Source organism: Dendroctonus ponderosae, unplaced genomic scaffold, assembly GCF_020466585.1.
Source record: "Dendroctonus ponderosae isolate FM_Combo_2020 unplaced genomic scaffold, Dpon_F_20191213v2 Dpon_F_20191213_1, whole genome shotgun sequence".
NCBI classification, from domain to species: Eukaryota; Metazoa; Arthropoda; class Insecta; order Coleoptera; family Curculionidae; genus Dendroctonus; species Dendroctonus ponderosae.
In genome coordinates, this window is record NW_026017110.1 from 45115964 (window position 1) to 45140798 (window position 24835).

At 36.2% G+C, this 24835-nt stretch overlaps 3 protein-coding genes across 5 annotated transcripts; 1 reads left to right on the forward strand and 2 right to left on the reverse strand.

The window, feature by feature from the left end:
• Positions 1–388: 388 nt before the first annotated feature.
• LOC125504820 lies at positions 389–2122 on the forward strand. The gene is made up of 5 exons (XM_048667376.1): positions 389–985; positions 1050–1106; positions 1283–1548; positions 1603–1762; positions 1956–2122. Exons 1-5 carry the CDS (start codon positions 439–441, stop codon positions 2120–2122), a joined length of 1197 nt encoding a protein of 398 aa, XP_048523333.1. The 5' UTR covers positions 389–438.
• A 1290-nt stretch (positions 2123–3412) lies between these two features.
• Positions 3413–13829, reverse strand: LOC109533021 (bestrophin-4). 3 transcript variants are annotated; one of them, XM_048666012.1, is made up of 10 exons: positions 13625–13828; positions 13460–13573; positions 9212–9383; positions 8957–9156; positions 8729–8897; positions 8453–8680; positions 8185–8394; positions 8108–8132; positions 6294–6412; positions 3413–6233 (listed from the first exon to the last, which is right to left on the reverse strand). In XM_048666012.1, the coding sequence occupies exons 1-10, from the start codon at positions 13693–13695 to the stop codon at positions 6048–6050; spliced, it is 1494 nt and encodes a 497-aa protein (XP_048521969.1). In that variant the 5' UTR covers positions 13696–13828; the 3' UTR covers positions 3413–6047. The 3 variants fall into 3 exon arrangements, 2 of the variants coding, with proteins under 2 accessions (XP_048521969.1, XP_048521964.1); XM_048666007.1 differs by having other exon boundaries at positions 8951–9156; XR_007281398.1 differs by lacking the exon at positions 8108–8132 and having other exon boundaries at positions 8951–9156; positions 13625–13829.
• An 88-nt stretch (positions 13830–13917) lies between these two features.
• Positions 13918–18785, reverse strand: LOC109533018 (glycine-rich cell wall structural protein). Its single transcript, XM_048665999.1, has 4 exons — positions 18562–18785; positions 15396–15654; positions 15042–15340; positions 13918–14991 (listed from the first exon to the last, which is right to left on the reverse strand). The coding sequence occupies exons 1-4, from the start codon at positions 18574–18576 to the stop codon at positions 14062–14064; spliced, it is 1503 nt and encodes a 500-aa protein (XP_048521956.1). The 5' UTR covers positions 18577–18785; the 3' UTR covers positions 13918–14061.
• Between the last annotated feature and the right edge of the window lie 6050 nt (positions 18786–24835).

Here is a 24835-nt window from a genome sequence, read left to right on the forward strand (position 1 = left end):
ACGGTTTTGAACTGGCAGTTGATCGTGCAAATTCTTCAGTTTTACTTAAAGATGGTTCAGTTATAGATATAAGAAATTTTGYTACTTCTACTATTGACAATCAGCTTGTRATAATAGTACATAGGTATAACGAAAAGTTATTATTTTTTGAAAAACCTTGTAAGAGTTCATTATTAAATATATTTCTTGTAAAAAATGAGACAARTAAATTGCAATTCTGGCCTTTGACTGAAGTTGCCTTMAAATTTGTTAGATTGCCTTATAAGGACTGTTATGTTTTGCTGCCGCTGCTTCATAATRTATTGATATAYTATKTAWTTTTAAAACTTAAATTAACTGTTTTGGTTTTTGACTGTTACTTTAAATTTATAATGAAATCTTAATGTGTTTAACATTGTTTTAAGTTKTTGACAACTGGATACTAAAATAACATAAAATATGCCGTGGGTTGTTGCACGTTTTGTGGAAACCGATGAAGTGGAGGTTTTACCTGAAAAATGGTTAGTGCAAGGAGGCAATGCTCTTTACCCTCCTTATGGCAGACTTAAATTGGAGAAAAGCATAAAAAATGAAGATGACCCTCAAGAATGTTGGAAGTCGTACAAAGTTGAGTTGATGATTAATAAGAGTTATCCAACATTTTTAAAAGCCAGTGCAAAAGCAAATAAGGCTTGTGTGACATCAGACATTCCAGACTCTGAATGTGAGTTGCCAAAAAAAAGGCAGAGAAAAATACGAACTGGTTCAAGCAGCTTAGAAGACTCTGAAAGTTCTTTGGAATTTACAGCAAAATCAATCCGGGAAGAACAAATAACTATTGGTAAGGGTGGTCAATTTAGTGATTTTAATATTAACAGCCCTAGTTTTTTGTTAGGCCAAAATTTGCAGTTGGTATACCTTAGTAGTTTGCCTAGGAGGTCAACACCAACTTCTAGTAACTTTGCTAAACTCAAAGATAGTGCTCTTATTGGTGACAAACAGACTGGTAAGAAACCTTATTATAAATAGGGTTTTTCGAATGAACTTATATATATCTAATATTTTTTCAGATGTTTCCGCACACCATAGGATGTCGGTAGAGGATGAAAAAATACCAACATATATGGGTAAGTTTCTTACAGGGTTACTGTTTAGATTTATTATTATCTTATGATTTATTTTCTCATAAATTTTCAAAATATCATTATCAGGATTAGTTAGTAGAAAGAACACATTTAAATTTTATGATCTGGTTGTTAGTTATTACCATATATAGAGTGTAAGAATAACTTTTATATTCTAGAGTCATTCATTAAGCAAGCACTGGGATACTCAGTGAAGCATAAAATAATTCTGGAAGATCACGAGCAAGATCTTCAATCCATTAGAGAAAAGTTGGATCAACAAACCGAAATGTTGGGCAGAATTTTGAACCATTTGGAAGGGAAAACAATTCCCGAACCTGCCCATAATATTTCGGAAATTGAGTCACAATTTCCCATAAAAGATCAAACTGGGTTTGCGCAAGTGGAGGCATTATTAGAAAATGCTGAGTTAAAGAAGGAAGTTGTAAGAAAGTTATTGGTTATATTGTATGGCTGTTGTATCAAATATATTTTTTAGATTGCTCAAATGAGTAGAGTGGGAGGGAAAAATTATAAAGAGACGGTAAGGAGGATTTGCGAAAAAATCATGGACGATATGTACATGCTAGGCTACAGCCTGGTGGGACATAAGGGCAAGAAGTTATTCAAGTCCACAATACTGTTTAATATCATCGTGGGTAAGTTATGCTGCAATATATTGGTTTGTTTTATTGATTTCTTTGACTTTGATTCTAATATTTTTGCTGTTTCAAAGCAAAAAAAACATTATCGTCAATTTAAATATTGCTGTTTATAACATAATTATATCTAAACGTCTGTATTAATTTATTATTTATGACGTTTTTTTTTTCAATGAAAATATTTTCTTAGATGCTGTGCTGTTAAGCGATCAACGGGTGACGGCTAAGGAGGTTGAACTTCAAGTCGGGTGTTACTTTGCCAGAGCCAAAGAAAGGGTGTCAAGACAACCTATATATAAACGACAACATATAATAATGACCTATAATATYWKATATATTAATAAACTATGTAATTAATAGTAAAGATAATTGCGTGTCATTTATAGATTTCCAATATTGATAGTATTAGGTAGTATTACAAATCAGGTAAAAAACATAAGGTGGCCACACTGTTAAAAATGGGTTGAAAATTCAGTTACTTTTCAGTACATTTTGTAAGTGAAAATTCATATTTCAAATTCATAGTTAATTCCTTTAATCTGGCGAAACCCTATTCGGCGTTTCTAACTACTTTAGTATTAAATGAAAATAATGTATCACTGTATAAAAAAAATTATAAATATATAATATAATATCAATCACAACAAGTATKTGAATSTTCAATAACAGGAATCTGAATTTTCAATTTTTCGAATTTTTAATAACAAGTCTCTGAAATTTCAATTACAAGTATTTGAATTTTCAATAACAAGTTTCTGAATTTTCAGTTATGTGTGTGGAAAAAACTTCAATTAGGTACATTTTACTGAAAATTCAACTAGATTTTTTAATTGCATAATACCCAATGCAAAATTTAACTTTCCATATTTTTTTTATTTTTTGCGTTACCGAGTATTCCAAGATACCAAAAACCACGTTTGAGAATATTTATGGAATATCTATGATATATATTCCTAGAATGTGTCATGAATATACAGGCATATGGCAGGAATATTCTTGGGATATCTATAGCACATTTCAAAATTACAACTTTCTTGTCCCTGGAATATTCCCTGTGAATATTCGTGGAATATTGAATGTGCTGGATTGAATATTCTTGGAATATTCCTAGAATATCTTGTGTTATCTGGGTTGTAAATCACCCTGTATAGGTTTGGAAAAACGTTTGCCTTACAAAATACACCTGAAAGTCAATTTCCACCTTTACTGCTTTCTGAGCAAATAAATACCCAGCATAGTTCTGCATAGACAATCACAAATATCCAGCGCAAATTTAACAAAGCTTGAAAAGAGGCTGATGATGGCACAAAATTATATAACATACTATTTATACCTAATTAAATGCATGCAAAAGTCATCGTCTTGATTTCTGAACGAACATTTGTTTAAATTTCCGAAAATACAAGCGAAATAACAAGAAACAGAAAATTTACTGATGACAATCCAAAATCGAATCATTAACCCTACAAATGTGCCAAAAAGTGGTAAACGAACTATACTCTTAGTTCGCACGTTCTGAGGAAATAAATGTCTAACAACGAAATGTTTACTCATTCACGAAAATCACATGCAAGTTTGCTATTGCAAAAGACGTGCAATAGCTTAGTCCATTAAACGACATTTTACTCAACAAAATACAAACGAAAGTGGCTTTGAAATTTTATTAGTTGAGCTGAATAACTGAACACCAAACTTCGGCCTGAAAAAACTTAATTTTACAAATGTAATTTTACAAATTTGTCAAAAATTGTCGGTATTTGACTGAAAATCTGACCTTTATCCACTTATATAACGGACTAAAATGCAATCAAAAGTGACTCTATTACGTCGGCAGCTACAGAGGAAATAAATGCTAAATTGCAGCCCCCAAACACAATGATGAAAACCAGAGGTAGTTTTGAAAATTTACTTGTAGAATGAATTTTGCTCTATTGAATGCATACACTCTCGGGTTTTACTGATTTTGGTGGGACAAAATGTCAAACTCTGTTATGCATGAATAACTGTAAATTAAAAATAACGCAACTTTGAAGGGTGCTCTACAATTAATTGAATTTTCGCTTATAACCATTTCGATTAAAGATATTTTTCAGTGTTCCCTAAAAAAAACCTCTACCCCGATTAAATTTTCGGTGAAAAATCAAAATTTCACGTGCGTGCTTTTGAGTTTAATGGTTTGTTTTCCACCTAAGAACCTCCTCAATATGCATACTAAAATTGGCCAATAGTGTCACTTATTTCAAATATCAACCTTTCTGAAGCATTTTGAGAGATTTGACGTCTTTACAGAAGCTCTATTCTCACCCCTCATGAAATTTTTGCTCAAAAGCCAAATTTCACCTTCGTTTACTTTAGCTCAATGGATTGCTTTCGACTTAAGAAGCTTCCTAATGTGAATTTGGAAAGTGTTACGTCCATAATAAGAAAAATTTCGTCAATTAAATATTGTAACAGCGCAAAATGTGCAAAAATATCGATCATTTCGAATCTGAAGCTTCTATTGTATTTTTTAATACATTCGTTGCATTTGTCGCTTTTTTGAGAGGAAAATGATGTAAGATGCAACGCACTTCGAGAGAATTTATATTTTTTCAAAAAATTGACCTCTACCCTTTGCACTCACGGGGACAACTTCCATGAAAACTTATGATTTAGAAGCTTAATAACTAACCCAAATTGAACATTAAAACGTGCTTTTCCGATTCAAATCAACATTTTTTAATAACAATTTTCGAAGGTGACTAGTTTTGTTTTATGGAGGATGACTTTATTGAAAAAATATTATGGAAAAGTTGATCACTTGGTATGTACGGACAAAGGATTACGGAACTATAGGACGAAAAAGTGACGAACAATTGGACAACACACAGATACAGATGGCTGTACCCTGGTTATAGTAGAGACAGAATAGAGGAAAAACAGTTTTTAGATCGAACGAAGAAACCGTGATCCTGAAATCAGAAAACTGATAGCCAATTTGAAAAATTCCAAAAAAACTACTTGCAAATGACATAAATTTGAAACTCTACTACCTTATAGTAGATAGTTTTCTCTAGAAAATTCTGTCAAAGTGGAGTTTTTTCTTTCAAAGGTTCCTAAAGAAAATGAAATCAAAGTTTATCCTGCAGAAGCAAACAAGAAATTTGGACGCACATTGGAAAATTATTTTAAAGTGTCTGGTGATGGCAGAAATTCGAAACTTTTAAAATTTACTAAACAGACACTTCTTTCAAAAATACTGCCAAAAATGAGTCGTTTCCTCTCTCGGTCTCAAAAATTTCAATCCCTGTCCTACAGAAACAAACTAGAGAATCGAACTTAACGAATTTTAAAAATTCGATTAAACTCCTTGATGATGATGATGTAAATTCGAAACTTCTGTCGCTTATAGAAGAGATTTTGCCCTATAAAATGCAGAGAAACTTCGGTCTTGATCTTTACTGGTTCGATTTTCGAAAAGATCCCCAACAAGCAACTTCAGATTATGAACAATCTACAGAAGTGCCTGATGATGGCGTAAAATCAAAACCTTTACAGAAGCTGCGTCTCCCGAAAACGCTGTCAAAGATCAAATATGCTTTCAGAAGTCAGAAAAAAATCAAACTGTATTAAAGGAACAAACGAGAAAACCCAGTCAAGTTTGAAAAATTTTATAATATTACCTAATGGTCATGAAAATTCGAAATTTTGTCAACGTGTAGAAGAGGTCACAAGGTATAGAAGAAGCAATACCGACAAACACCAGAATATATCTTTACCAGTTCGGTAGAAAGGAAATGATAAACTTTGACCTACAGAAATGCAGAAAAACTCGAACTAAAATGTAAAAAAATCCATGAAATTGTCTGATGATGACGTACATCCGAAACTTCTGGGACGAGTTTTTGACCTAAAAAATACTGACAGAAATAGGAACTGAACTTCACTGGGCTTTCAGAGAAAAAACGTCAAACTTTTGCCTGCAGAAATAAACCTCACGAACGAACTCAAATTATTAAGATTCAATAAAATTACCTGATGGTTACATAAACTCTACGTTCGAAGAAAAGAAAACTTTGTATATCATTATTAAACTACCTAAGTGCAATTATTACAATATAGCACACTTTAAATGCAAAATTTCGCTTAAATTTGGATCCGGTTCAACGGCTTAGATAATGACTTAAATGAACCTAACAAGTTACTTTCCCTAGGTTGTTTGTTCACTATTTAATCAGACAATGTTTCGAACAAATTGCGCCTAATTGTTCGTGATTACCGCCACTGCTCGACCATTACAAGCCTATTTGATGATTTCTGTTAAGATTCTTCGGACCTCGTTTTTGTCGTCTTTTAGCAGTTCCAGTAGCTTTAGGATAGTTTCTCGTCGATTTTCCAGCCGACTATTTCTAAGGGAATTGAATTGTTCTTCATCAGAAATTTGCTCCCGACTGCCGGAAGCATTGGTTTCAGCCTCGAGTGTGTTAAGCTGCAAGAAAATATTCAAATTTCATAACAGCCGAATTTTTATTGAATATTCCTTGCTTACTTCGTGCCAGTCGTTTCCAGCTTCTGGGGCATGACCATCTTGAATTGCCACCCTTTTTAAAAGGTAACCAGGATCAGACTTTCGCCGGGAGAAGAACTTCTTAAATCCGGATCGGCCATCTGAAATATGTTTCAAGTGTGGCGTGCTTAGAAGTAATTGGGGCTCACTTATTGGACATCGGTAAATGGTTGCAAAACATGTTTTGTTAATTGCAAGACAGCAGAAAATTCCATTTTTGCTTTTCGTCTTGCCGTTAGTTTCTCCTTATACATACAGGGGGTTTCAATAAGGATCGCTATTGGTTATATTTCGGAAACCACTGGGCTTGGAATTTTTTTTCACTAAAACGGCAATGCGCAATGTTTTGACATATTTTTGCATTTTACCACAACAGAGCGAAATGCGAAATAGTAAATATTAGAAACCAAAATTTATCCGAATATTTCCAAATCAAGGGAGCTTTTTAGTAACGTCGTTAGAAAGATTTGCTAACTGTGCTACTTATAGATATATCATAAGTTGTTCAAAATGTGGAATATTTTCCGGTAAACAATAATAAAGTCTATTTTCGAACCCTCCCTAACATTCTTAAGATATACCCGGATAGATCGATGGCAGAAGGGGACCAATTGAATGGTCTCCAAAATCACCTGATTGAGCACCCTTACACTTTTTTCTTTGGGCATATATTCTGGGGCAATCCATTGTTTATAAAACACAACCTGCTGATATTGATAATCTTAAAAGGCGAATTGCAGCAGAATACTGGTCCATTTCCGGTGAAATTTTCCGAAATGTTGTGGAAGAGCTCAAACAGACCTAATTATTGTTCACATGAAAATTATTGTTCACAGGAAACAGTTTGAACAACTTATAAGATAGTGCATAAGTAGATGACATCAGTTTTATTGTAGAAGATTCTTGTGCGCAAATAAAAAGTTTGTTTTATCAATGTTAAATAATCAATAAATAAGAAATAAGAACCAAATCACTATTAAGAAATCAATGAGTGTCGGAAAGCACGGGAGATCACTTCGCCCACTGCCTCATCGCCTTTGATAATGTTCACCGCAGTTGTGGACGAAACGTCAGGAAGAAATTGCATGGACCACGGCTTCAAAGCCCGAAAAACACTTTTAAATGCGATTTAAATAGTAATCAAAAAGAAGATAGAGTTTGCCAGCAAATGCGAAAAAAAGAAGCTCAATATCATTAAATGTGTCAGAATGATTGCCAACAAAATAACTTCAATACTTATTGTAACATTGCTTGAATACACAATTACACATCAATAAAAAGCGCCAACATTTTTCTTCTAAACAAGCGTCAAATTTCTGAAATTGAGCACGAAGTTTAGAAGTTAGAGCCATATAAATGTTTACAATTTCAATGGCTTTTCTACTCCTCTCCGACTGTCTTTTTTTTAGTGAAGTTTAAATTTTAACTCGTTACTTTTAGATGCGCCCGCTTGTGGTAAGATGCCAATCTTAAAAATACTCGTAATTTCCTGGCTTTTTTATGTTGGTTATAGTAACAAAAATTATATTTTTAAAATTCTAGACCCATTTCAACATAGATTAAAGAAAACCACCCGGTAAATATAAAGAGTATAAATTCTTCTTAGACATTGAGCTATGAAAGAGCTGTTCGCTCTAGAATAGCACAAAGAAGACGCAAGGACAAACGACAATTTCCAATTCAGACAAGAACACAATTCTAAGAGTACTCGCTAAGGAATTTCATATGGACCTCTGGAAGATAACGCCTATTTCGGAAACATTCCCCGTTTTCTTGAAAATTAAATTTAAACTTACGGGAATTTACCAACAGCCCCGGCTCCTGAAACGTTATCATTTTCCAGTTTCGAATCAAGTAAAAGCCACATGTTTACCTCCAGATTGGCCATGTCGTCCCGGAAAATCAAGTCCTGATCGCCCTTTTGCACGTTGATCTTGAAGGTAGACTCCACTGGGTGCTCGTTCATGTACCTTTGGGACGCCACTGTGAAAGGCAACTGGCTGGGAGCGGTTTGATCCCAGTGGTAGTCCTTGGCCAACTTTGGGTGTTCATTGTGGAGTTTGTCTACCAACAAGTACCCCACCTAGAATGGCGGTTTTAAACATTTATCCCATAAAGGGAGCTTGAATGGGTGTTGAAACCTGCAAATGTCGGTCGATCATCCAGACTACCTCAAAGTCGTCGTCGTCCTCACCAAAGGGATTGATCAAACTTTCGGCCACCTTCAGCCAGCCCATGTAGAAGAAGAACTCCACGCAAGACATGAGGGGGAAGCTGAAGATTAATGTATCTCCCTCCGTCTGTTCTTCAATGAATTGTGTGCCGATTACCGTGAAGAGGAAGTAGAGGTATACAGCCAGTGTGACTACCTAAACCATCTGATTTAGATTTAAGATTATTTTATGCAAGCAGCTCACCTGGGTGTAGACCAATGGCACGCAAATCCAGTCGTAGTCCCACAGTTGCTTGCATTTTTCCCGGAATGCGTTGATCTGTTCCAGAATATCCCGTAGACTCAGCTCCTCTTTAATCAAGCCTTCAGATCGGGCCTTGGTGGCGATATTGGCAGCCCAAGCCAAAGGTAACCTAATGGTTGATCGTTTATGCTAACAACTCTTAATTCGTCAAGAAGATTTTACCAGTACTTGGAGTAGTAGGTGGGGCAGTCCTTATTCAACTCCTCAATAAATCCCTTCTCCTCATGGCTGAGCAATCCAGCTTGGACGAAATGATGCAAAGTGGGAAACCTCTTCTTCGCTTTTGGTGAGATCATGGTCAAAGTTAGAGTGAAGGCCACACACACATAACGGATAATGGTTCGCCGAATAATCCGCGACTTTTCATCCTGATTTGGATGCCTTATTAGTAGGATTGCCTACCGTGTGAGTCTAAATAAATACTTTGCCATGAATACTGGTTCCTATCAGAATTGCGATGTTGTCTGGATAGGGTATGGATGAGTATTGCGCCCACCAGCGGGTGTAAACAACATTGACGTAGAACCCCAAGACGAAACTGAGCGGGATTGAGTTACCATATTTTGAGAAGTAGGTGACAATGTTGATAAACTGCCTGAAAAAACGAGTTGAGTTAAAGAAGACATTTTTTTTCGGATTTTTTATGCAGTTATTGTGTAGGATTTAAAACATTGGGTTTGCTAAATAGATGTGAGCTTCTACACGGTCACACTATTGCACTAAATCAGGATTTAGTGTAATCTCAATTAAATTCTCACGAGTTATAGGCGCAAGGTTATCCTCCGATGTACAAAAATTTTACGAGGCGACTGGATCTAAATTAGAAGAATGTATGGGAATATTTTTGGGTGATATCAAAATTACATGACCTAATGAGGAAACACATTTAGAAAGACTAGAATTCATTTTTAGCTGACCCGAAAAATACAACCTACGGGTAAATTACGAAAAATGTACATTTTTTGGGGATAAAATTGAGTACTGCGGGTATGTCATTGATAAACAGGGAATACATAAAATAAAACAAAAGATTGGCGCAATACAAAATGCGAAAGTTCCGAGTAACAAGACGGAAGTTAGAGCTTTTGTCGGACTAGTAAATTATTACGCGCGGTTTCTTAAAGATTTAAGTAACATTTGACACCACCCTAAGATTTATGAAAAAAGAGAGCACTTTTAATTGGATCAAAAAATGGCGGATTTTCGGATACATCAAATTGAAGCCTTGGCCGCCAACCTCAAAAAATTGGAACAGAAAACCACGAAGAAAAAGGCATTTCAGAAACTTTTACAAGAGTTGAAAAGCGTCACGAGAGTACATGCGAAGGATCGATTTAATATACGCCAAATCGAATTCTCTTTACAAAGTAATTCCATTTTCAAACAACATCCAGCAGGAATACCTAAAACCTTAAAAATACACAAAAGTCACTTTGGTGTAGGGAACATGAATCAATTGGCACGTAGTCACTGTTGGTAGCCGAACATATCGAACGATATGGAAACAATTTGTAGGAATTGTGTAAATTGCAATAAAGTGAGAAACAATCCACCGAAAGTTTCATTGCATCCCTGGGAAACACGATTTCCACCAATGGACCGAGTACATATAGACTGCGGGACATTTATGAATTTATACTTTCTGATTCTAGTGGACGCTTATACAAGATGGCTCGAGATTCACATACGTGTGTGCCACTGTAGTGTTAAAAACACGACAGCGGCTACTACAATTCCATTACTTAGGAAAATATTTGCGGCTTACGGGTTACCAATAGTCATAGTTTCGGACAACGCACAAACGTTCGTATGTTATGAATTTCAAAAATCTTAAAAGAAAATATAATCATACATAAATTAAGTGCACCATATAATACGGCGACGAACGGTCTGGCTCAACGATATGTTCAGAGATTTAAGCATGCTCTCAGAGCATTAAAGGGTACGGATTCGGAAAGGGAACAACAACTCTCAAATTTCTACTGCAGGACGGAAAAACCCCACGTTCAGTTACTGGTTTAAGTGCAGGTTTTATAATGTTCAATAGGGAAATAAAAACGCGATTAGATTTAGTCTGATGAAACTAGAGACCGTGTCTTCTGATAAAACTAGCAGGTCTGAACCTGGTGAGCCCCTGTTGAATCGCTCCAAAAGAACCAAAAAAGCAGTTAGTAGGCAAAACTTGCAAATTTTTCACTTAGGAGGAGAGATGTTGCGTTTCACGGTACGATAGCCACGCCAGAGGTGCATGTCATGTCATCATTTTGGTCAATTTTGATGAGATCGAAATATAACCATATAATCTATGTCCGTAATCACAGGAGCTGTTAATACAATAATAATAGTCTGTAATCATCTAATAGAATAATATAGTTTAAAGAGTTTCCACATACAAGGGCCCTTCCCATGGTCACGGACACAACAAATCTCACGAGCTTTCTGGATATAAATTAGAAGAAGAAGGCTTAGGGAATTTACGAAGGCTTAAACTTTTTCGCGAAAATCAGAATTTAGTGCGATCTGTATTAAATTCTCAGGAGTTGTAGGCGCAATGTTATCCTTTAAATTGCAAAAATCTCACGGGGTTACTGGCCCTAAATTAAAACTTACAAATATTTATTATTGAAAGGTGTAGCGTCAAGTACCTTATATAGTTTTCCAATATCAAAAGAGGATACTGGGTCTAACTTAGTCTATCAATTTAGTTATCAACAAAGTTACCGTGTCTCTCTTGTCAAAAATCTCATAATGCTTCTGGCTGTAAATTAGACGTTACGAATTTTCAAGGAAAAGCCTGCAGTTGGGCGAAATCGTCCATTTTTAGCCTAACATGTATGAAGTCCGCCAATTGATCTGATTAAAATTTGCAGGAATTACAACCTCAGATGTTTTCCAGAGCTTATCAAGGTCCCACGAGGATATTGGCTCAATTAAAAATAACGAATTTTTATTGAAGGAAATTTTATTTGTGAGGAAACATCCATTTTGAGTTCAAAATTCATGGACTGCGCTTATATCAGGATTCAACGCGATCTGACAGAAAATCTCAGGCATTCCAGATTTAGATGTTTTTTAAAGCCTATCAAAATTACAAAAAATTCTCGATCTCAATTATAATTCACGAATTTATTTATAAAAATCATGTAGTGCAGTTCAGCGGAAACGACGTTTTTAGTCCGACATTTACCATGATAATAACATTCGCGGCATCATGCTTTGCGGTATTTCTGCTTTTTGATTTTCTTTATCAATTTTGAGTTTATGCCCCAGGTATATACATATATACTCGTCTACATTTTATCTGTGCTGGATATGGCCATATAACTAACGTGTTGTGTCCGAAAAACGTACCCGTTTTAACTTCACAACCGGTTCGAAATAAAAACCAAAAACTAGCTTAAGTACTTTAATTAGCAGACAAAAACACTCCGAAAAAAGGAACAACTAAACAATATACATAAAGCGCTACAAAACAAAACAAAGGTGTGGTACTAAACAAAAGCAGGCCTGAACAATATGACACCCTGTTCGCATCTGATTCTTATCCTTTTCATTACCCGCTTTCTCGGTTTGCTGACCCACAAACAAAACCTTTAAAAAATATTTGACGACAGAGGTGGAGGGCTGATTTTTGACAATGGTGAATCTTTGTGGCTCTAACAAGCGTATGAATTGTATCCGACGTACCGTTTGACGTCACAGCCAATGAAACCACGTTCTGGCATGACGTCATTTTCAAAGCGAAGATGGTAAATTTAGGTCCTTTTTTTTGACACAATCTTTTTTTACAAATTTGCAATAGGCGTGCTAATGCACGCATGGCTAAACGATGCCAATGTTTTAAGAAGTTTCAGCCACAAAAATTGTGCAAAGACCCTATTGCAAGAAATTACTAAGGGAAAACTTAAAATCAAAGTTTTATTGACTTATAGGAAAAGAGTTAACTGTAGAAAATTTATATAAAATTTATTTTTACCTTGAAATTTCAGGAATTTATGCATTCCATGCATAAATTACCGCAAGATCCTAAACCAACGTTTCTTGATAATTAACTGAAGATGACTTCAAATCGAAACTTTTGCATCAATAAATTTAATGATCGTTCATAACGTTTATTTGTCATAACATGCATTTACATAATTGTAATCCGCCTAATTGCACTTGTCCAATAACTTGCATGCTCAATCACATAAATTGTTGCCAAATTTCTCATTTAGGTTTTCTGTGATAACTGTTCATTTTTTGATCATTCAGTAATTCAAACATCTCTATCTCCAATAAATCGATTTGGGATTTACATGAAGCTAGTTGCGGTGTACGCTGCTTTCAATAATAGATTTCTGATCAGTTTGATGGAGATTAGCTATTTTGTAGAAATTTGGCAACTAGTTATATACTATTGAGTTGCTCGTACAGAATCGGCATCTTGACCGATGGCGAACTATAATAGCAAAATCATAATGAAAATTTAAGTTTTTTTAATGAAAAAATTGCAAACGTCTATGTGGTTTTTAACTGCATTTTCCCCAGAAACAGGATGATTATTTCCGCAACTCAAGAAACGGATGAACTAGAAAAGATTGCGTCCAAATATTCTAAAATTGTGCCTTAGATTTCGTTTCAAATTCCAAAGGCACGAAGAATTAAGGTACAGCTAAGAACTATTACAACCTTCGTCCGTACTGCTCAGTTAATCCATATATATAGAGCAGGTTGAGACAGTAGTAAGTGGCCAGATAGAGCAACAGATCCATCCAAACTATTTTGTAGATGCTGCCCTTCCATCTGAAAAACGCACACTTTTGTCCAAGCCGTACACATTCTCGTTCTTCTTACCTTGCCAGCAGCTTTAAAAAAATTCCAACCCCAGTACTGGTGGTCACTTCACTAGAATATGTTACGGTCATAGTCACGGAGTTAATCCATTTCCGACAAATATTAAAAAATCACTGAACAAATTCATCGATTTGTTTACTCGTTCTTATCGACTAGTAGTTACTGAAAAAAGCAAATATAGCCGTGAAGTAATACCAGATAGCACTCAGCCAATTAGCAGGTGCGATAATGTTTAAAGTCAACAGAACTTATCAGTCTGCTAGTGGACAGTACGCCAAATCAAACACAAAATGTATTTCTTAATTATTTATAAAAATATATTTTCGACTTATATACAAAAAGCATATTGATATCACAATAGAATTATGAATGACTAAAATAATCGTGGATGAGCGAAATGGGATTATTTACAACACATGACAGCCAAGGTATTCCGGCTAGTATTTTGAGTAGCCTGAGCCTCCACTACTTCCCAAGCTGATGGAGCTATAGCTAGAGCCTCCTTTTCCTAGGGACAGTCCTGAGGAGTAGCCTCCACCTCCGCTTCCGTAAACACCCCCTCCAAGGGAAAGGCCTCCATGTCCGCCTCCACTTCCCAAAGATAATCCGCTTGAGTAACCGCCGCTAGAAAGTCCGCCATGTCCGCCTCCACTTCCCAAAGAAATACTGCTGGAGTACCCTCCGCTAGACAGGCCTCCATGTCCGCCTCCACCTCCCAAAGAAAGCCCACTTGAGTATCCGCCGCCGCTGTAAAGACCGCCATGTCCTCCACTTTCGAAAGAGATTCCGCTTGAGTAACCGCCACCGCTCGAGAGGCTTTCATGGCCTCCTCCTAACGAAAGTCCGCTAGAGTATCCTCCTCCATGGCCACCGCCCAAGGAAATGGAACCTCCTTGCCCTCCATCTGAACCATAGGATGAGCCTCCGAAGCTGGATTCGTGATCATCGCCAATTGAAATTGATCCGCTAATTCCTCCACTGGAATATCCGCCTCCGTAACCTCCGCCGGAACTTCCTCCGTAGCCTCCGCCGGAACTTCCTCCGTAACCTCCACCGGAACTTCCTCCATAGCCTCCTCCTGAACCGCTTCCGAATCCTCCTCCAATGCCTCCTTCAAATCCGCCAGAGCTACCGCCGCCGCCTCCTCCTACATAGATGGGTTGAGGAACGGGTACTACCACAGTTTGCGGAACTCTAACTGGAACGGGCTGAGGCACAGTGACAGGGTAGGGCTGGGGAACTGATACGGCAACTGGTTGTGGTACTGGTACGCGGACTGCTGTCGGTACCGCGACTGGAACCGGTCGGTTTACTGTTACTGGGTATGGTCGTGGCACCTCAACGGGTTGGGGCACTGGCACTGAAACCTACAAGGAAATTAGTCTTCAAGGTTTATTCAATGGGCTTTAAAGCTTACTGGAACAGGTCTGGAGACTGGGACAGCAACGGGCTGGGCTACCGGGTATGGAACTGGGCGGTTAACAGTAACTGGGTAAGGTTGTGGAATTGGAACTGGCACGGTTCTGGTAATGGTCGAGATGGTGGCTCCACCACCACCGCCTCCACCGCCGCCTCCAGCTCCGCCCCCAAATCCGCCGCCAAAGCCGCCTCCAAAGCCGCCTCCACTACCACCTCCAAACCCTCCTCCACTACCGCCTCCTCCATAACCTCCAATGCTGCCTCCTCCATAGCCTCCACTGCTGCCTCCACCGTAAACTGCAGAAAGTAAAATTTAACAACTAATGGGGGTTGTTTGAGACAAAAGTAGTACCTCCTTGCCCGCCGAAGCTGCCGTGACCGCCTAGGTCCTCCAAGGAGATGCTTGCACCTCCTCCATGACCTGAGCCGCCTCCAAATCTTAAACCGCCTCCATAACTTGAGCCTCCTCCATAACTTGAGCCTCCTCCATAACTAGAGCCTCCGCCATAGCTGCCAATGTCGCTGGAATAAATTCCGCGCTTTCCTGTGCCTTTCTTGCCAGCCTCTCCTGCTAGTGTTGAGCAGGAGATTGCCAGTAGTGTTGATACAATCTGAATTAACGAAAAGTCCCATTAGTGGGAAATTTAGATGATAATAGTACCTTCTGTATGAAGGACAGGGATGGATTTTCTGGTTAAATCCAGCATTTTAAACACTAAGAAGAGGAACTGGGTCTTATTCCTGGCTAAATATATAATGCAGATGAGAATGGTCTGTCTGGACACTGTTGTCCATTAAAACATTCGTATCGTCTAAAGAAGCGAGCGCACCATGTTGTAAAGCGGATAAAGAAAGAATCACACCCATGCCGTGTTTATGGCTAAAAATTCCAGAGCCTTCAAGAACATTTGTTTCCCGGCCTGCTACGAGAACCAAATTAAAAGTTGGGTCACGATAGAGGTATTTAGAGAATGGTTTCGTAAAAACTTTGTCCCAGAAGTCACGAAGTTGTTAGGGTGATGTTAAGTCTGTTTCAGCTGATCCAATTTTCATTCAAACGTTATGACTGCAATAATGTATGTATGCTGTATCAGACACAGGAGAATGGGATCCTGAAGATAATCTGCCTATTGCCGATTGGTTGAAAAATCAGAACAGGACTGGAGACAAGTGAAAAAAATTAAAATTCTTGGTTTGAAGGCATCAAAGAAACAGAGCAAACTATGATTGATGAAGAAGTATGTGAAGCAGTACAAGAAGAAGAAAGCCTTGTAGAACTATTGGAGGCACCAACTACCACAACCGTAAAAGTTAAACCAGATAAAGCAAACAAAATTGTTTCAATACCTGCATAGCATGGGAGGAAGAAAGAAGAAAGCGGGATATCTGCCAAAGATATTATAATTTTTCGAAACTTGCGAAAAAAGAGGTTTTTAAGCAAGGACTACAAGTTGCAAAAAAGCAGACCTCAATTAAGGATTTGAAATTTAGAGAAAAATATGAAATACAAAAGTTGTAGATATTAACGTCTATCTTATTTTAAGCCTCAATTGATAAAGGGTGTCTCAAATTAAAATAACAGACCAACCAAACTTACCTTTTGTAAAATGGAATGGCCGTACTTTTTATTGCATTTTCGAACTATTCGTAAAATTCTAGGCCTATTCGATATAAATGTTCAATATTGATTTTCAACAGCCGGACATTTTTACATAAAACGGCCTCTGGATGAGTCCTCATGGTCCGGACAAGGATTTTTTTCTAAATTTTTTTTTTCAATTATCATGGATTGTTTTGGATCAGCAAAGACCTCCATCTCAAAATTTGATCGACATTTTACATCACAGAATTGGGAAAAATTTCGAACATTTTTTCCCAGCATGTTTTTAGAAAATCGCGAATTGCTCGCTTATTAGCGATCGTAGCGAAAAAGTGAACTTTTTTAAGAAGCTTTAGACGGCCGATCGACTGGACTTTTAGATTGAGTTTAGCTCTTTTGGGTTCTCATATATTGGCAGTGTTGTGGAAATTATATTTTCGCGATTTTCTCGGAAACTATGAAAGATGGAAGTTTGAAAAAATACCGCTTGATAGCGCCTGATGAGCTCTTTTATAAAGAACAACTTTTGTATATAGAAAGCTTCATTTTCGCAAAAAAAATGTAAAATAAAAAAAATTAAAATTTTCTACTTTTGCTTGACAGGTGTTTATATATCGAAAAACGATATGACAAATCTTTAAAGATCTTATTTAAGTTACCGTTACTTTAAAAAGGTCTTACTCTGTGAGCTACAGGGGCAAGACGAAAATACGAAAAAGTTCGTGCAGGCTCTTATGGAAGGGAAATTTTCAAAATCACAATAAAATTGTGAACTAATGACTTGGTTGAAATTGACACCAATTAGTACTGAGAGAAATACGAATCAACTTTACTCTATTAAAATTTCGAAAATGTATTCCCAAAATTTCGTATGTTTTTTGAAAATCGTCAATTGCTCGCTTATTAACGATCGGATCGTAGTGAAACAGTTAATACTAACTTTTTTGTTGACGCACAGATTTAAAAAAAATAGCTTTTGTCTGTAGAAAACTTCGTTTTGACATGACAATTGCATTTGCATACATTGAAAACATGACTTTATTTCGAAAAATCGCAAGTTTCCCCCACCAAAATTTTAGGCAAAATTTTTTTTTTTCTTCCGAACTATTCCTTGACCAGTGCTTAGATATGGAAAAATTACAAGATAAATCGACTTTGATCGGTTAAAAAAAAATCCTCTGTGAGCTACAGGGGGAAGACGAAAAAGTTTGCGCACACCCTTATGGAAAGGAAAATCTAAAAATTTAATAAAATTGCCAAATTACATTAGAATTAGTTGAATGTGGCACCGATGATTATTGGGACTCACACGAATCAACTCCATGTCAAATCGAATCGGTAAAGTGGATGAAAAAAACTCCATTTAACTCCAGGTAATCGGTAAATTGAAGTACCGATCAACTGAAATGCGTCAAAAAATCAGAAAATGATGATGAGTTGATTCTAATTGGACCGAAACAAAGCTAATAAGCGTGGTTAACAATTTTTTTTGCAATAATGAAAAACTATAAATTTCCTATTTAAGCCAGACCAATAAATTGAAGAAATGTTCGAGAATTTTCGACTTGTCCATGTTTTTTATGTAAACAAAAATTCGATAACAACAGGATAAAAGGTTGGCTTTGAAAATTCGAGTTAAAGTTGGAAATCGATCCATAGTTTAGAAATTTTTAGATAATTACTGAAAACTTTAAAACGCCGACAGAGTCTCCCTCTTAACATTTTCATTCGTCTACATTCTATGATATCAATGGTGTGATCCATGAGTGCTTTAAATCTACTAATCTGCTCTTAGATCATTGTCAAAACCCGCGACCATCACCTTAGGTGTATGTTGATGGCCTGACTAAACAAGAGCAAGACTCGTGTGAGTTAAAGCGATGCCACTGACAATGAAATGGCTTGATATTCCACTTACCAGAAATGGTTTCATGTTCAGTTTGAAAACACTACCAAACTACTGATACACTACCCCTTGGCCGAGGTGTGTATATATATGGATCCCATAACGGGCGGAAGAGAGGGCAAAACCATACGTTCCCAGCGCGATGGTACTCCATCGGACCGCAGGTTCATCCATTCTCCGATCGGGTACTTTCACTTGGTGCATCTAATGTAGCGTCTCCGCTTCGACTGAGTGGTACCCGCCGGCATCGGAGAATGCTGCACCACTTTGGGTTCTTTCGGTCCATGTGTTGCACATACGCACATCTCGATGATTTAATTCGATTTTCTCTTTAGGTAGTAGATACGTGGTTTTGCCACTGCTCAGGTGATAAGATCCGATGAAACATTTTTTAGCTGCGACATTTGCAAAACTTTTCCAGTTTTGTCTACGGTTTTCGTCTGTAGCATTGCCCTAGAAAAGTGCGCAGATAATAGCATGATTATAAGATCCATCTGCAGGGTTCAACATCTTCTGGACAAAACATTTTTGTCGAATCTGATTTTCGTTCGTTTGATTGAACGCTGGAAATAATATTTCACTTTTGCGTTTCTACCACTGAATCTAGTATATTTTGCAAAAAGTGACGCAGCAGGATCTCAATTAAAGCCAGCGCATTATGAACGATTTTGTCGGTCAGTAATTACGACTTGCCCAACACCAATTATTCAAATCCTGCAACATTCAGGTTTCAGTCGATAATTTACATAATTACTGCGATTCTCATGAGGCCGTCCATTTCCTGCAAACTCACTCTTTGCTAAATGCCCTAGAGGTGTTATAGATCTCACAAAGAACCGTGGCAAAGAAAAAAAAGGAGCGGTTGCGTCAGTGGTGTGCAATAATTGATGATGGAAATTACCCTCATTAGATCAGTCTGAGTATTAATACTTGCGGAATTTTGATGGATTGCATCACGACTGAATATACTAATTTAAAGTGTTAGATGGAATGGAAGAAATTTTTATTTATTTTGCTGCCTTCTGGAGCCTTAAAGGAAACTAAGCCTTAATTGTGATTGCGTTGGAATTGCTCCTTCCTATCGGTAGCTGGAAAGCATCAATAATAATTATTCCAATTATCGGGAAAGGACTTTCTCGACCAAAACAGCGCATTAACGTATGAGGCCAGGAAGCAATTGATAATTATGATTTGATTTATTTGCAGGGTTTGTTTCTATATGCATGCGAAAATTGATTTGCTTCTCAATCGCTAAACAAGCTCGTTAATTGGGACGCATTCGCTGAAAATTTCTCTTCCAAAAATTCACGATCAACATAACGCTTTTATTGTCAGATCGGTACTAATGAAGTTCCATTACTTTCAGATTTGAAATTTTTTCACGGGTGCGGCTCGCGTTCGTGCGAGATTGCTGGTTCCTTCTTTCGTGCTTTTACGTGCAGTTTCATCATTGGGCTTTTTTCTAATGCTCGTCTTTGTAATTACTTGTTTCGACATGCTGTTCATTAGTAAGTGGAGCAAAATAAAAACCAGCTTGGTTAAAAATAAACTAAAGCTATGAAATAGTTGGCTGACAAGAATGTGATACAGGCTGATTCTTCTAAACAAGCAGACTAAAGTCAATATATTAAAGGGAAAGCACAGGAAGGGCACCTAGAAAAGGGTCCAAGCTGCTACAGATTTAAAGGTGGCTAAGGTTTTACCACCCTGTATGGGACAGGTTTAGAAGATGATCGATACTTTCGAAAGGTATAACTTTTAAAAATTATAAAAAATTGCAATTGCTCTTTTCTATATTTAAAAATTCATCATCATTATCTGTAGCTTTACAACCCTGGGTGAGTTTTTGCCGACTCAACCACATGTCTCCAACCTTCTCTATCAAGCATCCGATCAGGGCCATCTTCGATATTCATGGCTTCTAGGTCTTTTGCAATATTATCTCTCTATCTGAGGCGGGCCGACCTAATGGACGTTTTCCCTCTGTAATAAATATAAGGCATATTTAAAAATTGCTAAGTTCTAAACCATAGTAGTTTCAACTGCAAAATTTTACAGATTTATTTGCGACACTCCACAGTCCACAGTAGAAACTCTCGAAATCGAATTGAGTTCCAAAAGCGCATTCACAATTTGTCAATTTTTGCAGACTTTGCAAAGATTGCGCAAACCTGCAATTTTATGGCTAATAAACCCGAACAGATTCAAAGCCTGTATATTAAAGATGTATTTGGGACACACGAATTATAAAACTATCAAAATTGGATAGAATTCGACAGACAAATTTGAAATATATCAATTTTTTAAAATATGATTTTTTATTTCAACGTTAAATTGTGCATTTCTGCATTAATAAGTTGCTAACATATAAAACAGGAGATATTTGAGGATGAAATATTCGAAATGTATTTTTGAAACCCTAAAATAGAAAGCGACAAAACTCAAATAAATTTGAAAGTGTGGGGAAATTATACATTTTTGTATTATAAAGTTTTTCCATGTTTACTACTTATTGTTACTTGTGGTATTCTTGGTTGACGTGGTTGTTGACGTAGACTTCACTCTTTATTTGTTGTTTGTACTTTTGGTGTATCAGTATCCCCACTCCTGAGCGTGAGCTCTGTTCTCGTCGTACTCCACTCCACGTGGTACTCCCCTTTCCTTTCTACTTCGTTTCGCTGATATTTCTATGTTATTGTCTTTCAGATCTTTAGTCTCCTGATTCTTTGCAGTCCAGCATGATGTTCCAGGAGTCTACTTTGAGTTTATTCCGTCTTCAAATCTTCGTCTGTTTTTCTGCCTTTGTCGTCATCTTTTCATCAATCAGGTTCCTATGTTGGCTTGTAGTTCTGTGAGCTGTATTGTTTTTGTTTCCTTGGAAGGCTGGCTAACCTGACTTGTGAACCCTCCACACTTTATCCGGACTTCGGACCGGCAGTAGCAGTTAGTCTACAGGCGGTGTTTTTAAGGATTTTAAAGTAACCAATTTTTAATAGCAAAGAATCACAATTGAGAATAATGAGAATATTCGTAACTCAACAAAATTGTTTTCCGAAAATGTGTACGTTTCAAATGCGTCTTTCGAAGTCAACCCATTCTTGGGGTGTTGCGATGAATGCAAACTCTTCCAAATCTCGTCTGGTTTAGAAATCAGCAATTTTTAAATGCAGAACAGCACAATTGAGCACATTTTGACGAAATCCAATTTTGAACATTTAGAAATTCCATTACGCCCTTGAAACTCTTTCTGGCTGTTTCCGCTTTGCTGTTACAAGCTAATATCGAGTGATTCTTCTGAGATGTTAGTTCTACAATGTCGTTTTCTGCTTTCTTTTTCCTCTTCTGAGGCAATTAGCACCACCAGCCTAGTGTCAAAAAGGGCTCCGAATAAAGCTGAGCCATTTCCACAATAAAGTAGAGATAACTTTTAATCATAGACTCTGTAAAGCAAATATGAAATATTTCTAGTCGCTGGTTGGAGAATTAAGCACTCTTGAACTTGGATTTTGCAAGAACCATCCTAATTATACATAGTGTTTTCAGAGTGAAATTTGAATAATATCTATATTTGGATGCAACAACAGGCTTTCATACATCTGTGGTATGCGTTAAGCTAAGTTCAAATTAAAATGTTTTATGAATATGGATTTTTCTAAGATTTAGGGAAAGTTCATCGTTTTCTGGTGGTAAAACCAATCTCATTTGAATGTTGTGAATGTTTATCCGTGTGAATGTTTATCTGTTCATTTTTTTTTACTTAAACTTGGGCCTCTGGGAATGAATCTGTGTGGGTTTTAAAACGTTTAGACCGTTATAATTAAAATAATTTCAAATTGTTTATTGCATTTGCAACAATTGCCTGATTGCTTTTTTTGAAACACTGCAAAGGAGGAAGTTCCATCGATTTTTCGGAAGTCTACAATTCTGTCTGACGTAAACAATTAATTTCAATTCTGATTCTTCTGGTTAATTTGCTACTGAAATCTGAAACTTTTCGTGTGTCTACATGCGATTTGCAACCTAAACTTTTCATAAATGCCTCCAGGAAAAAATCACAAGGGTTTAGGTTTGGCGGCCTTGGTAGTCAATCGAGCTTCAGAAAAGCGATTTCTTTAGACCTATCTGAATTTCAAAATTTGCTAACTTCTAAATCGGAACAGATTAAAACACGAAACTTCGCAAAATTATTCGGGTCATCGCAAAGCAGAAACTCTAAAATTTTTTTAATAAAAAATTTATAAATTTAAAAAAGTATGTTTCTGCATTTAAATATTTCTGACTGATAAACTCGCATAAGTTCAGAGATGAAACATTGGATAAGGTTCTTTATTAAACTTTGGCTACCCCGCTTGAAATTTAGAGAAAAATGTTACATACAAAAGTTGTAGATACTAACGTCTAGTTTATTTTAAGATGGCATCATTTGATACAGAGTGTCTCAAATTCAAGTGACAGTCCAAACTTATCTTTTATTGAATGGAATGCCGTTCTTTTTATTGAACATTCGAGCTAATTTGTATTTTTCATATATTTTTTATAAATTTCACAACATCCAACTTTACCTTACATTTTTTCATAAGGGGCTGAACAAACTTTTTCGTCTTCCCCCTGTAGCTTACAGAGGATTTTTTTAACTGACCAAAGTTGGTTTGTCATGTAACTTTTCCATAACATATTAAAAAATAACATATTAAAAAAAAATTCATTAATTTAAAAAACAATCACAGTTCGTCAACAGCCTCATCATATCACACATTAAAATACATCACAATTGCAACACTTTAAAACATTCTAAAATTAATTAGGTTTAACAGGTGATTAGTCAGGACAATCAAATTTGAGAAGAAACTAGAATTCTTTGTTCAGATACTTAAATATTTTTACTTACATGTGTAGCGTTGTTGCTGCTTTAAGCCTTGGCATACATTTGAAGTATTAATTTTGTCCCTTTTGGACACAAAGCGAATAAAATATTGTTTATATTGATTTCTTTTACTTTCAGCTATTTTTCTTTGAATTCTGAGAATATTATTTTTGGTGTGCAAAATTCTTCAATATACCTGGTGTTAGTTAATATTCTATGTTTATTTCATTTAATTAATGTATGATATACTGAGCTAAGATTGTCGGAATCCGATCTGAAATTTATAGCATTGTTATGTTTTTAATCTGTATCATTTCATGGACTCTTCTCTTATTATAATTACTCTCGTTAATCAGTATTTTTGTGTTATCAAAATCAAAATTATGCAACTTCTGTTGTGCATGCTGTGCTAATGCTGTACCATTTTCGTTATTTTTTCTTAGGCTATACTTATGTTCGTATAATCTTTTCTTTAGATATTGTCCTGTTTGACCTATGTATGTGTTTTCACAATTCAAACAGTCTATTTTGTAAATTACATTAGGCGTGTCTAACTTGTCAATCCTGGGTTTAAATTTTGTGAAACATTTATTTGCTAAGGTGTTTTTAGTTTTTTCTCCTATGTTGATATTATGTGACTTGAATATATATTTTATTTTTGTGTTAATTTCCGGAATATATGGTAATGATATATACTTGATATCACCTTCTCTTCTTTCATTTGTGTTTTTCCATTTAGTTGAATTGTATATTTTATTTATCCTTTGCTTTATGGTTGGATCAAAAACTGATTTTGGATAGTTGTTTAATAATAATTTATTTTGTATTTTTTCAAGATTTTTTGATCTATACTCCCAATGTGACAATTTAATGGCTCTATCTGTAAGTGCCGTTATTACACTTCTTTTATATTTCATTGGAGCGTACGATTGATAATTCAGGTTCCTACCTGACCATACCTCCTTTGTGTACCAATTTGTTTTGATTTCCCCGTTGTTATCGTAATTAATTGTTAGGCCTAGAAAGTTTATAGAATTTCCTTTATCTTCTTCGATAGTAAACTTTAGGGTGTCATGAAAGGCATTAAACTTATTGTATTGTAGATTGAATTTTCTCTTTTGGGAGGCATATTATGCAGTCATCCACATATCGTTTAAAAAATTCACACTTATAATTTAATTTAGATATTATTTGTTCTTCCAAATTTTCCATTGCTAAATTTGCAATTGTTGCTGCTATGGGAGAACCCATTGCTACTCCATATATCTGTGAATAGAACTGGTTTTCGTACTGGAAATATGTGGATTTTAAGCACAATTCTACCGCCTCAATAAATTATTTTTCGGGTAATTATGTATGTTCTTTTATCTCTACCCATTTATTTTTTATACAGCTAAGTTGAGTAATCTATTGGTATATTTG

Bases quoted from the DNA above. Each gene is read 5' to 3' on its own strand.
- LOC109533018 (XM_048665999.1), bottom strand. The intron at 15,341-15,395 runs GTACTACTTTTG...TACTTTCTGCAG, and splicing joins CAGCTTCGGCGGGCAAGGAG to TTTACGGTGGAGGCAGCAGT. The intron at 14,992-15,041 runs GTAAGCTTTAAA...ATTTCCTTGTAG, and splicing joins CAGTCTCCAGACCTGTTCCA to GTTTCAGTGCCAGTGCCCCA.
- LOC109533021 (XM_048666007.1), bottom strand. From the start codon at position 13,695: ATGACCGTAACATATTCTAGTGAAGTGACCACCAGTACTGGGGTTGGA. The intron at 6,413-8,107 runs GTAAGTTTAAAT...AACATATTTCAG, and splicing joins GGGGCTGTTGGTAAATTCCC to ATGGCCGATCCGGATTTAAG. The intron at 6,234-6,293 runs GTAAGCAAGGAA...ATTTTCTTGCAG, and splicing joins CTGGAAACGACTGGCACGAA to CTTAACACACTCGAGGCTGA.